The sequence below is a fragment of the Mesocricetus auratus genome, unplaced genomic scaffold (genome assembly GCF_017639785.1).
Source record: "Mesocricetus auratus isolate SY011 unplaced genomic scaffold, BCM_Maur_2.0 Super-Scaffold_4256, whole genome shotgun sequence".
Taxonomy (NCBI): Eukaryota; Metazoa; Chordata; class Mammalia; order Rodentia; family Cricetidae; genus Mesocricetus; species Mesocricetus auratus.
Genome location: NW_024429182.1, coordinates 24379887 through 24393948, shown reverse-complemented (window position 1 = coordinate 24393948; position 14062 = coordinate 24379887). Strand labels below are relative to the sequence as shown.

Genomic DNA, 14062 nt, shown 5'->3' with positions numbered 1-14062 from the left:
CTATGTGTTTTTTCCCATCATGATCTTGTTTTTTTTTTTTTGTTTTGTTTTGTTTTGTTTTTTTCTTTTTTGAGACAGGGTTTCTCTGTAGGTTTGGAGACTGTCCTGGAACTCTCTTTGAAGACCAGCCTGGCCTCAAACTCACAGAGATCCGCCTGCCTCTGCCTCCTGAGTGCTGGGATTAAAGGGGTGCACCACCACTGCTCAGCCCCCTATCATGATCTTGATCCCCTTGCTGATAAGATCCCTCCTCCCTCTCTTCAAATAAGCTCCAGGAGCTCACTGTGGATCACTGCATCTGCTTCCATGAGTTACTGGATATAGGTTCTATGATGACAGTTAGGATAGTCACTAATCTGATTATAGGGGGAAAGCCCATTATTGCTAGGAGTCATAGCTGGGGTCATCCTTGTGGATTCCTGGGGATTGCCATAGCACCTGGTTTCTCCCTAACCCTATAATGGCTCCCTCTATCAAGATATCTCTTTCATTGCTCTCCCTCTCCACCCCTCCCCCAACTCAGCCAACTCGAGCCCTTATGTTCCCATCTTCCATCCCCTCCCTTCTACTCCCCTTCCCAGTTACCCTGAAGATCTTAACCTCTTTCCAGTGGCCCTCCATGTGTGTCCCTCTTAGGGTCCTCTTTATTACATAGCTTGTCTGGGGTTGTGGATGGTAGCCTGGTTATCCTTTGCTTTATGTCTAATATCCACTTATGAGTGAGTACATACCATGTTTGTCTTTCTGGCTCTGGGTTACCTCCCTCAGGATGCTTTTTTTTTTCTAGTTCCATCCATTTGCCTGCAAATTTCATGCTGTCATTGTTTTTTACTTCTTAGGAATACTCCATGATATAGATGTACCACATTTTCTTTATCCATTTTTTGGTTGAGGGGCATCTAGGTTGTTTCTATGTTCTTACTATTAGCAAATAATGCTATGTCTTTGTGATATGATTGTGCATCGTTTGGCTATATGCCTAAGAATGGTATGGCTGGGTCTTGAGGTAGATTGATTCCCAATTTTCTGGGAAACCTCCATACTGATTTCCAAAGTGGCTGTACAAGTTTGCACTCCCACCAGCAGTGGAATGTTCCCCTTACTCCACATCCTCTCCAGCATAAACTGTCCTCAGTGTTTTTAAATTTAACCATTCTGACAGTAGTAGCATGCTATCTCAGAGTTGTTTTGATTTGCATTTCCCTGGTGGCTAAGGATGTCTTATGGCCATTTGAGTTTCTTCTGTTGAGAATTCTCTGTTTAGATCTGTACCCCAATTTTTAATTGGGTTATTTGGTGTTTTGATGTCTAGTTTCATTGAGTTCTTTATATTTTGGAGATCAGCCCTGTGCCTGATGTCAGGATGGTGAAGATTTTTGCCCATTTTGTAGGCTGCCATGTTGTCTTGTTGACTGTGTTCTTTGCTTTACAGAAATTTCTCAGTTTCAGGAGGTCCCGTTTATTAATTGTTGCTCTCAGTGTCTGTTATATTTAAGAAGTGGCCTCCTGTGCCCATGTATTCAAGGCTACTTCCCACTTTCTCTTCTGTCAGGTTCAGTGTAACTGAATTATGTTGAGGTCTTCAATCCATTTGGACTTGAGTTTTGTGCATGGGGATAGATATGGATCTATTTGCATTCCTCTACATGTTGACATCCAGTTATACTAGCACTATTTGTTGAAGATGCTTTCTTTTTTCCATTGTACAATTTTGACTTCTTTGTCAAAAATCAGGTGTTCATAGGTATGTGGATTGGTAAATAACAGAGTCTTCAATTTGATTCCATTGATTCACATGTCTGTTCTAATGCCAATACCAAGCTGTTTTTATTACCATAGCTCTATAGTAGAGTTTGAAATCAGGGATGGTGATGGCTCCAGAAGTTCCCTAATTGGACAAGATTGTTTTGGCTATCCTGGGGTTTTTGTCTTTCCATATGAAGTTGAGTATTGTTCTTTTGAGGTTGGGATTTTGATGGGGATTGCATTGAATCTGTAGACTGCTTTTGGTTAGATTGCCATTTTTACTGTGTTGATCTTACCTCTCCAAGAGCATGGGAAATCTTTCCACTTTCTTATATCTTCTTCAGTTTCTTTTTTTAAAGACTTAAATTACTTGTCATACAGGTCTTTCACCCATTTGGTTAGAGTTACCCCAAGATATTTTATGTTATTTGTGGCTATTGTAAAGGGTAATGTTTCTGATTTGTTTCTCAGCCTGTTTATCATCTGTATATAGGATGGCTACTGATTTTTTTGAGTTAATCTTGTATCCTGCCACATTACAGAAGGTGTGAAGCCTTAGGGTTCCCTGGTAGAGTTTTTTGGGTCACATATATATACCATCATATCACCTGCAAAAAGTGAAAATTTGACTCCTTCCTTTCCATTTTTTATCCCCTTGATCTCCTTTTGTTGTCTTGTTGCTCTAGCTAGAACTTCTAGTACTATATTGAATAGATATGGAGAGAGTGGACAGCCTTGTCTTTTTCCTGATTTTAGTGGAATCACATTGAGTTTCCATTTGGTTTGATGTTGGCTGTTGACTTACTGTATATTGCCTTTATCATGAAAGGGTGTTAGATTTTGTCTAAAGCTTTTTCAGCATCTAGTGAGATAATCATGTGTGTGTTTTTTTTCTTTTAGCTTACTTATATGGTAGATTATCTTGACCGAATTTGGTATGTTTGAACCATCTCTGCATCTCTGGAATGAAGCCTGCTTGACCATGGTGGATGATTTTTTTATGTGTTCTTGGTTTCACTTTGGCAGTATTTTATTGAGTATTTTTGCATCAATGTTCATGAGGAAGATTGGTCTGCAATTATCTTTCTTAGTTGTGTCTTTGTGTGGGTTTGTTATTGGAATAGCTGTAGCCTAATAAAAAGAGTTTGGCAATGTTCTTTCTGTTTCTATTGTGTGGAACAATTTGAGAAGTATTGGAGCTAGCTCTTCTTCGAAATTCTGGTAGAATTCTGAGCTGGAAACATCTGACCCTGGTTTTTGGCTGGGAGAGGACAATTTTCTGGATGGATACCACATACCAAAATTAAATCAAGTTCAGATAAACAATTTAATTAGACCTATAAACCCTAATGAAATAGAAGCAGGATCAAAAGTCTCCCAACAGATTTCCTGTCAGGAGTTTTTTTGTTGTGTTTTTGTTTTTTGATTTAGCATTTTGACTGATACTTTCATTTCTTCTAATATATCTTTAACACCTGAGATTCTTTCTTCCATCTCTTATATTCTGTTAGTGAAGATTGCCTTTGTAGTTCCTATTCTAATTCCTAAATTTTTTCACTTCCAGAATACCAGTTTGGGTTTTCTTTATTGATTCTATTCCATTTTCAGTTATTTAACAATTTTATTCATTTCCTCATACTGTATTTTCCTGGATTTCTTTTGGGGATTTATTAATTTCCTCTTTTAAAAATCATATCACCTCCATACAGACAGTTTTAGGATTGTTTTCTTCTGCTTCAGCTGTGTTGGAAAATTCAAGATCTGCTGTGGTAGGATAGCAGTGGAGACACTGCCCTGGCTATTATTGGTAGTGTTTTACATTGTTTTCTAGGCATCTGGGATTGGGATGATTATAGGTTTAGGTCAGTGGTTTAGGTCCTAATGCTGTGACCCTTTAATATAGCTCCTCATGTTGTGGTGATCCCCAACCATAACATTATTTCCATTGCTACTTTATAACTTTTTATATACTTTATATAATTTCTGCTACTATGAATCATAATTAAATATCTGATATGCAGCATATCTTTTATGTGACCACAGTGAAAGGGTCACATAGCACAGGTTGAGAACTGCTAGTCTAGGTGATGATTTCTGGATCTGTGTTCGTTGAGTGGATGTTTTGTTCCTTGGTTTCCGTTTCTTCTCTGGACTTTAGGAGAGTGTGGTGGCCGTGTGTTGCCTGGTAGGAAATTTTCTGTGGACCTGTTTCCCTGGCCTGCTCAGCTCTGTGTTCCCAGGGTAGCCGGCTGGTGATGGAGGCTAAGATACTGGGCTGGATGCTCTAGGGAGGGGGATGGAGAAGACTGTGATCCATTTGGGGTAGAGTCAGAAATGAAAGGGAGGTTTTCTGCTGCAGGGCTCAGGATGAGCCTGGGGGATTGGACCTGGAGGAGCAGGAGAAGAGGCATGGACCCACCATCAGCCTTCTTGTTGTGGGTTTTAGACATTTCTGTCACTCCAGGAGTTGACTATAAACAGTTTCTTTCTTTAATGCATACATAGATAAGTAAAAATAATCCATGTTAAACAAAATATATTTTTAATTACCGATTATTTATTACACTTTTAACCATTTCCATATTTAGTCTTTTAGCTTAAAATGCTATTGCTTTCCTGACAAACTTGGACTATAAATGGTACTCAGAACCAGCCTAATATTTTTTTCAGCTTACTAGAGGCATGTTACTATCTCAATAAGAATAATGCAAGTAAATTTAAATTGATTTTGCCTTCTCAGTACTTACAAACACATGTGATGGTCATGTCTTTGTTAGATACTATGAAATTAAACAGTCATGCATGTTCCTGTTTCAGCCCACGGACAAAAGATGATCTTAGAGCATATTTTATACTGTTACAGGTAAGTGACAATTGTTGAATTCATGTCATTCTTCGTGTGCAAATTAAATGATAGCAGATAACTATTATTTGGCAACCGTATTAATACTCTTCAGAATAATAGTTACTTGCAACCCAAAGACTAACATTATAATAAACACTCAGAAGTTAAATTATGTGAGGGATTAAATTATAAGTGAGTTCTTGCCTACTTTCAGTGTTGGGAACAAACAGAATGGATGTACTTCCCTCTCGACTAACACTCTTTCCTTTGAACTAATTGATTGGGACAGGCTACAGGATTTTCCCATACCCTTGGTTTCTAACTTGCCCATATTTTTCAGTAATGTTCATTAGAATTGTGATAGTAACATAAAGTTGTTATATTTGTTATAAAATTATACTTCCTCATGAGAGAGATGCAAATTCAAAAATATAAAAAAACAAATTTTAATTTTGAATTGCCTTGGAAAACTATATTATCTTATTTAACACATTTACATCATTCTTTATAATTTAGCAAGTTGTTTGGTAAATTAACTCATTTAAAGGTAAAAATACTAAATTACAGTGTTTAGCTCAGTATTATAATATTATCAGTATCATGTTCAATAAGAAACATGGGAAACAAAAGAAAAAACAAAAATGGGAAAGGATGGGGAGAAAGAAAGGAAACAAATGAGAAAAGTATCAAAACTAGAAGAAAAAAAGGAACCATGCAGAGAGAGAAAATGGCACCATGAAGCTCGGCTGTCTTAGAAGAGTGTTAGGCAGCTGTAAACGCTGCTCACATATCCCCCTTTCCCAGAGCTGCGGCTGGAGTAAGTGGTCAGCGCCCTAATTTCACTCCTGCTTGTCAGTCAGTTTGAAAAACGGTGTTCTCTTTTATATCTTATCACAACTGAGTTAATTTTTAAAGATGTATTTTTACTTTTTATTTGTGTGTGTGTGTGTGTGTGTGTGTACATTCTACATGTGTGGAGTTCCCATGAAGGCTAGTCACATGCCCTGGAACTAGCATTGCACACAGTTCTGGGTTCTGAAATCAAACTCAGGTCCCCTGGAAGGCAGCAGACCCTCTAAACCTCCAGGTCATCTCTCCAGCCAGCACCTGATTTTAATACTTTTGCAGACCTTCCTGAAATGTAATAGAGCATCAGCCTTTTGAAAGATAAGCATTGGGTTTTACTTAGTTGTGAGTATTCTTTCAGTCTTTTAACAATGAAAAGTGGTCAGAGTACATGCTTATTCTTGTGACATATACAGCTGATTCATTTCCCAGTGCAAAAGTTTTACAACTAGCATTAACCTTGTTTTCCTTTTTTTCAAATCAAGGAAAACCACATTATTTTGTTATTTAATTGGATAATAGTGATTACCACCATTTATGAAAGATGAACCTAAGTGCTTTATATATGTTTACTTTTTTAAAACTCAAAACAGCTCTTGGGATAGATATTATTTCCATTGTACAGCTGTGGAAGTCAAAAATTAAAGTTTTAAAATTGTATCTAATGGCACACAGTTAATATGTGGTAGGATCATCCCTCAGACCCAGATCTGCCCTAAGTGCAAAACCTGCGTGTTGTACTACAGCAGAAACTAGTCTTGCTTCAGTAAACCAGAAGTCACTTGTTTTTAAAGAACTGCAGAAACTCAAATGTAGCTTCCTGAATTTGCCACTTAAAACTCATTAAGCTTTATGGTTTTCCTTGTTAACACAATTTTAACACACTTATCTTTAATATCTTTTTCAGAATCCTCAATTTAATATCACATCTACATACGTCATCTATGCTCATTTGCTACGACAGATAGCTACCCTAGTGGAAGCTGACCATCATTTCCTAGTTCACTGGCTTAAAAAGTAAACCATTCTGCAATGCTAAGACGTGTCTTAGTCTCTCAGCTTTAAATGTGATATTATTAATTTTATGATAAACTATTGTAAACCTTTACCGTATTTACTTTGAAGATTTTTAGGAATGATGTTTGTACTTTGAAATGCTTCAAAAGCCAGTTATAAAATGTATGCTTCAGTAATACATAAAAGATACATAAAATCTATTTTTAATCTAAGTAACCATGTTATTTTGTGAAAATTGTTGAATATATCTACCACTTGCGATTTTTATATAGCATATTTCTGGGATTCTTTTTATACATCTCGACTAGATTTGCTCAGCCATTGTTTTACTGTGTATCTTTTTATTTCCTCTCTGTTTATTAACTCATCTTACTATATATGTGATACTGTCTCTGCCTTATTAAAAATATCAGATTGCAAAAGCACATTATTTTTCCCCTCAGAACTATATTTACATTAACAAACCTTTCTCTGAGATGGGTAAAAACTATAAGGGTAAAATATTTCCAGTTCTCATTATTCACACTAGTTGTGCTTACAAAGTCACCATCAGTGATGAGGTAGCAGACATCACTGAGCCTTTGCTCAGGGGTGGTTTACTAGGAGTCTCTGATACAGTCCTGAGATCATGATGATTGCACTATAAGCCATGCCCATAGAACTGTAACATACACATTTTCTTTATATAACACGCCACATCCTTCTTGTTCATTGTACAGCATCACTTCCTTGTCCATCAGAACCAGCTAGCACTTAGTTGTTACATTATGGGAGTTGGGCTTTTGGTTTTGGTTTTTGAGACAGACTCTCACTGTACCTCAGGCTGGCCTAGAGCTTACCATGTATCCCAATGGACCTCCAACTCACAATCATCCTGTCCCAGCCTCCCATTTATAGGGATTACAGGTGTACACAACCATGCCTGCCTGGAGGGCCATGTTTTGAAATAACAGAATCATCAGAAAAGCACAAAAATAGGAAAAACTTTATTAGACAATAGAAAGGACACTGGGTTCTGGTCTGAGAACTGCCTTGCTGACCCTCATTTGGGCACGCCAGACAAATCATAGTTCTCACCATTGTTTTATGTCCACAAACGGTCATGAAAACACAAGTGCTGGCCTGTGGGGTAAGGAATAAGTGTTAGCATAGTGTTAGGGTCTGTGAATAATGAAACTGACTGAATACTGAAAGCCTTAAAATTATATAAATGACACTACTGTAATTTCAGTGTTTATTTCTTACTTGAAAAGTAGTACTCGTGATAGGGTTTCATGTCTTTTGAAATGTTGTCAGCTTAATAAATATAATTTGAAGGAATGAATAGTCTATATTCTGTGTGTATAGGATGTAGTTTGATCTCTAACAAATATTTTGACAAAATAAGAAATGAAAATTTTGATTGGAATTATTTCTAAATCTTTACCAGATTATCCCAGAAGAAATTCAAGCAGCTGGTAGAGAGGTTGCTGCAGTTCGTTTCTCTACGCCTGTTTCCGGCAAAGCCTGAAGAATTCCCACCTCTAACGAAGTGTTCCTGGTGGATCCCATCCGCCTCCAAAGTGCTGGCTTTACTCAGTAGGTTCAGCTGCTCCCTCACGCTTGCTTTTCTCCTGAGAAGGAGCAGAGGCACACACTCAGGGTCTCTGAGTACCAGAAGGGCAGCTTTAACTTTTAAACCATTATTTTGAAGGAAAAAATTCATTTTCTGTTTCGTTTATGCATTTTACAGTATATAATTTTTAATTTACAATTTTTTTACAAAACTGGAAAAAGCTTTTGTTTCTGCAGTGTTTCATATTATGGTCTTAAGAACATATGACCCACTAAGTACTAATCCCTGAGAAAAGATGAACGCCCGCTAATGACTGAGGCACCCTGCGAGAGACAACACTGGTGGGGAAATGAGGAGTAGATGAGCATCTACACCCTTCTCTAAATATTTCTATGATCCTCATCACAAGTTTATTTTAAGTAAGGAATAGCTGCATTTTGACCAGTGTTAAAAATGGCCTTTCTCATTGGAACTGCAGTTATTTAAAACAGGAGGTTAAGTTAGAACTAGCCAATAGATACTAAATAATGTGTTTATTATTAGAAGAGTCACATACATGTTGGAAAAGAGCACTATTGTGAGAATTTGTCTCCACAGATACTGCCAACAATTTGATTCATCCCCCTCTTATTCCTTACACTGATTTTTATAATTCTACCTTGGATCACATTGATCTCATGGAAGAGTATCATACTTGGCAGAGCTTTGGAAATTCTCACAGGTAGGATCAACAGCTCATCTACCTAACAAAATGCTATCTAAAATAAAAAGTGGATATTAAGTTTATATTATAAGTAATATAAATCCTGTACACAGAAACATATGTCGTTTAGATACATAGCTTTAAATGTCATTGTGTCTATCAGAAGGTCTTACTTTTGCTACGTTTTGAGTTTGCATACATGGTAATATAGTTTTGTTTTGGTTAAGCCATCTTTTCACAACAGCAGGGTTCTTTGTATGTATGCAGTTTCTTGGAGCTTAGTATTCTTTTTCTCTAAAGGACTAGAAGATAAATATTTTCAGTTCTGCAAACCTTACATATTTCTATTTTAGCCCTAGACAATATGTAAATGGATGACTTCAAATGTTCCAGATTACTTTACAAAAACTGTCTTGGAGGCCATAGTGTACCAGGGATTAATCTAATTCATTGGCACACACATAGGGCTGCTTAATGCACATTCACTCCTTCTCTTCTCCCTTAGTCTGCACACAAATAGTGATTGTGAATTAGTTATAGAAAGAATAGATATTTCAGAGAAAGGAGATTCACAGTTTATTTAATGCAACAGATTTTCAAAATGCTTTGCAAAATTCTTGACTACTCTATATTTTTATCCACATTTGGATTAAATTATCAGTCCTAGCCCAAACATAATTTATTCCACAAACATCCAATATCCAGGAGATTTCTTTTTTCTTAAGGAGATGAAGAGATGTAATTATAGATATAAATAGCCCAGAGATCCCAGATAAACCCATGGATTGGTTAAGCTTTCCAGGAACTTTACCAGAATTGACATAAAATTTATAATGGCCCTCTGATCAAATCTCAGTGAACACATGAACAATCAAAACTGAAAAACAATTTTTTCTGAAGACTGTAGTCAGTCTGGGGAATATTTTCTTGGTAGAGTTTCTTTCACAAGAATGCTTTCCTTCATATTTTAATATAACTGTGGCCATAAAACAGCTAAGAGTTGCACTGTTTCCTTGACAACTTATAATACAGCTCTCCTTCCAGTGGCAGGGCAGCGTGCCAACAGTGAGCCCCACATATGTGCCAGTTGATCCCATCTGCCATTGGCAGTCAGCTGGGTCCTAGAATGGGATCTGGACCTCAGGGCAAGTCACTACTGACAGAGGGGTGCTTATCTGGGTACTTCATACACATAGTATTTTTATGTGTGTGTACCAAAATGACAAAGGTTGAGAAGCACTGTTTTAAAGTATATAATGAACCAACATATATCTTTTTAAGTTCATCGCTTTTTCTTTTATTTCCAGACTTTTAGTTAGCTTTAGTCATTCAGTTATTACTGTTATTAATATTGGTATTACTAGTACGTACAAGTTGTGTTTATTATCGGTTTGGAATCAGAGTCAAAGCTGTCTAGTGCTCAGTACATCGAGGTATCTCTTCTTTTTCATGTCTTCTTTGCAACCAGTGGCCACAGATACACCACCTCTTATGTTCAGATGAGGCACAACCAAAATGAATGGCTTCATTGCACTTCTGCCACTGAGCTCTGCCCCGGCCCACTGAGGCCCTCTGTGGGAGTCCAGCTCCTACGGTGTCACTGCTGCCATAGTCATACTCTCCACATGCATCTATGTCTGTAGCTGTGGCTTTCACATACAGCGTAAGACTTAACTCTGATCTGGGAGCTAGCGTATTTCCATACCCTTTGATAACAATGTTATATCTCTATAAATAGATGCATTTCATATGTTTATACCATTAGATACAGCACCACTAACATTTTTCTAATTTATTATATTGCTCTTACATTTGATTGCTTTTTGTATGCTATAGTTATTGCTACATTTCTTCATTTCTGATGTTCACACATCAAAAATAGTCCTTGAATATTAAATTGCATGTTCATTTGAACATGTAATATTCTGTTCTATTTCTCTGCCATCACCATTTTTGCCTCCTGATCCTGCTGTTAGCCATGTTTTTCACAGATGATAAATAGGTGACTGTGAAAATGGAAATGATGTGTGTGAACAATGTGACTAGCACATATTAGAACGTTGGCTGTGGCTCCCTATACAGAATTAAGACACTGCACTTCTAGGAATGATTCATTTTTCATAGGTTTGCGGATATAAAATCATGCACATAAAATCTTTTGTAAATGATGAAACACCATACAAAAGGAATGTTTTATATTGCAAGAAGGGTACCTTAGGTTCCCTTAGTGTAATTTTGCTAAAAATGCACCATTTTGCTTTTTCTGTTTTCGCTTGTTGAGCAGGTTTTCCTTCTGTCAGTACCCATTCGTTATTTCTATAGCTGCAAAAAAAATCATTATTCAGAGAGACTCAGAACAACAGATGATAAGCATCGCAAGGGTAAGCCAGCTATGAAACCTATTTATGCTGACTATAATCAATATAGTAAATAATAAATAAGTTAAATGTCTTGTGATTGTTTTAGTGTAATCAGGAATTGTTGAAGATAATTTGTTATTACCCCCACCAGGTAACTGTTCACAGTATGGGAGATGGAACTCTCCTCATCTAGTCAGCTTCTAACTATATTATAAATATGTAACAGAAATGTTTTTGATAGAACCAAAATTGAGAAATTTGCTGGAATTCATTTTGTGTAAAGCTTCTATTCCAGGTAGCTAGAGAAGTATCACTGAAACCGTGGTAGGACCAGAAGGACCTTAACTAACACAAATCACTCACCTAATAGCATTCTTTGAGTTCACAAAAATCAGAAACAACCAGGACATTAGATGATATAACGCTAAGTGTATATTGTAGAGGACTAAGAAATATGCTCAAAGAAAGGGAAATATTTTAATTGCTTCTTAGTGCATGGGAAACCCACAGAAAGGAGGACAGACTTTTGGAAAATTGTAAAGCAAATTGAAGTTTACCCCTGGGCCTCAGTCCTGCCTACCACTGTGTTCAGTATAGCACAGGAAGTAAAAGCCAGACTACTCGTGTACACACATGTGCGCTCAGACTCCTACTGTGTAGCAAGATTATATACACTTTTAAAACTGAGAGAGAAGCCTGGCTGTATCTTCTTAAAATAGAAAGAAACAGAGTAAACAGAAATTATTTCCATGTCGTCTTGTTCAAGAGCATAAAACAAAGTATAAATTATGATATTTCAAAATAAGAATACTTTATTCACAGACAAGGATGAAGGTTTTGGTGCCTGATAAGCTCCAAAAATCAGCTTGCATTGAGTATGAGAACATTAAAAGAAATTGTATTGCCTATGGCTCCAGAGAGAATCCCAAAGCCACCCTGCCCCTGAAGAATGAGTTTAATTGAGTTTATTCAATACCAGATGCTGGCTCAAGGCTTAATCTGTATGGCTAGTCATCTGGACATTTTAGCCTAGTTGCATTATTTCTGTGCCACATGACTTTTTTTTTCCTTTTTTTTCCACTTTGGCTATGTGGTTTGTTACAGTTTAAGTAAAACAGATAGAGCTAGTTCATCCCAATTTCTCTAGCAGTTCCCTGCCACTCATGCTTAAGGAATCAGATGTCTTTCTGTGCTGCACTTCTTCTGCTGGACAAGAGAGCAGCATATACGTTTCCACAGAGTGTGGGAGGAAGAGGGTAGAGAGTAGACTCAAGAGACATTGTTAGTTCTCACAGGTTCTTCCTGTCATGCCACTTGAATTAATGACTGATGACCCTTTCGACACAGCTGATGCTATAGTCTGAAATTGCAAAAATAAATAAGTTCTGTAAGACTGTCAAAAATTCTACCTTCCTTGACCTCTTTCACCTGGACGTTTTTATGGCAAATACACAGTTCCAGTGGAAAGGACTGCTAAGCTGGTCTCCATTAGCATCAGGGTAAATGCTGACATGTGACAGCTGTTTAGGAGCAAAACCAGGAGGAGAGACAAGGGTAAGACAAAAGATCTGTCACATAGACGCTGTCCAAGAGCACAGACTTCCTTGGTAAGACAGGGCCCAGGAAAGCAAAAAACTACTGAGTTTAACATGGAGATTGGAGACTTGGAGGAAGTATCAAATTCTGTAGATTATGGGACATGCAATTACTGTACTTTACATGTCTGAAATATTCATTCTTATCTGCACAGAATTCATCCTCACTGTCCAAAGACAGTGAAATAGTCCAGTAATCATTATCTAGATAAGTAACTATACAAGCATGTTGATTTTGTATAATAAATAACATTTATATTTCTTACACATTTTGATATGTTGGTTTTTATATACTCAGTGCTTATATTTTGAAGAAACATGAAAAATTTATCTTTCATATCTGTATCACCCAGTAAATTGGTAAATTTTGGTAACATTTTGGTAAATTTTCTTTTGGTAGCCCTTAAAGTCAACAGAGATAAGGCAGTGTTATATACATAATTTTGATCCTTGTTTATACTGTTTACATAGTTTTCCTACTCATTTTTAGTAGCTGCATTATATGCCATTAACTAGATCTACTTAGGATAATTCTAAAGCTTTGCTTGTATGGATAATATTTTTATGAGTATCTTGTGGAATAAATTTTTTTAATTTTTTTATTTTTAAAACAATCTTATTTTACATACCAATCCCAGTTCCCTCCCTGCCCCACCCCCCATCCACTCTCCAGAGAGGGTGAGGCCTCCCATGGGGAAACATCAAAGTCTGTCACATCATTTGAGGCAGGGCCAAGCCTCTCCTCCTCCCCCATGTATCTAGGCTGAGCTAGGTATCCCATAGGGAATGGACTCCAAGAAGCCAGTTCATGCAATAGGGATAAATACTGGTTCCACTGCTAGTGAACCCATAAAACTTCCCAAGTGCGCCCACACACACACACACACACACACATACACACACACACACACACACACACACACACACACACACACACACAACTGTCATTCACATTCAGGGGGTCTAGTTCAGAGTCCAGAGTCAGTGAGCTCCCACTTGCTCAGGTCAGCTGTTTCTGTGGGTTTCACCATCATGGTCTTGACTCCTTTGCTCATATTATCATTCCTCCCTCTCTACAACTGGACTCCAGGAGTTAATCAGATTGATGACTACCTTAATTGCCATCATAGAACCTTTATCCAGTAACTGATGGAAGCAGATGCAGAGATCCACCGCTAACATATTTTTCTAATCTTTAAACTCCCAAAAGTGAAACTATCTAATTGAGTAAAAGTTCTGAACATTGCTAAAGTCTCTGACATCTGCAGATACATTAACTCTTTACTTTCTAGAAGTAGACTATTCTTTTCAAATAAATTCACTATCTAAAATAGATTAAGTCAGAGTTCATCATTAGAAATACCAGAATTGGTTTAAAATGCCTTCCCCCACTTT

General features: G+C 37.1%; 1 protein-coding gene across 5 annotated transcripts in view; it reads left to right on the top strand.

Annotated features, from left to right (window-relative positions):
- Nucleotides 1-14062, top strand: part of Hectd2 (HECT domain E3 ubiquitin protein ligase 2) — a 64988-nt gene that overhangs the window by 33145 nt on the left and 17781 nt on the right. For 4 of the 5 annotated variants that reach the window (XM_040745137.1, XM_013114619.3, XM_005063663.4 and 1 more), the window contains exons 7-11: nucleotides 4564-4609; nucleotides 6345-6454; nucleotides 7884-8032; nucleotides 8607-8730; nucleotides 10997-11093. In XM_040745137.1, the coding sequence (XP_040601071.1) occupies nucleotides 4564-4609; nucleotides 6345-6454; nucleotides 7884-8032; nucleotides 8607-8730; nucleotides 10997-11093 (526 nt within the window). The remainder of the gene's footprint in view (nucleotides 1-4563; nucleotides 4610-6344; nucleotides 6455-7883; nucleotides 8033-8606; nucleotides 8731-10996; nucleotides 11094-14062) is intronic. The other variant, XR_001196587.3, reaches the window with a different exon arrangement.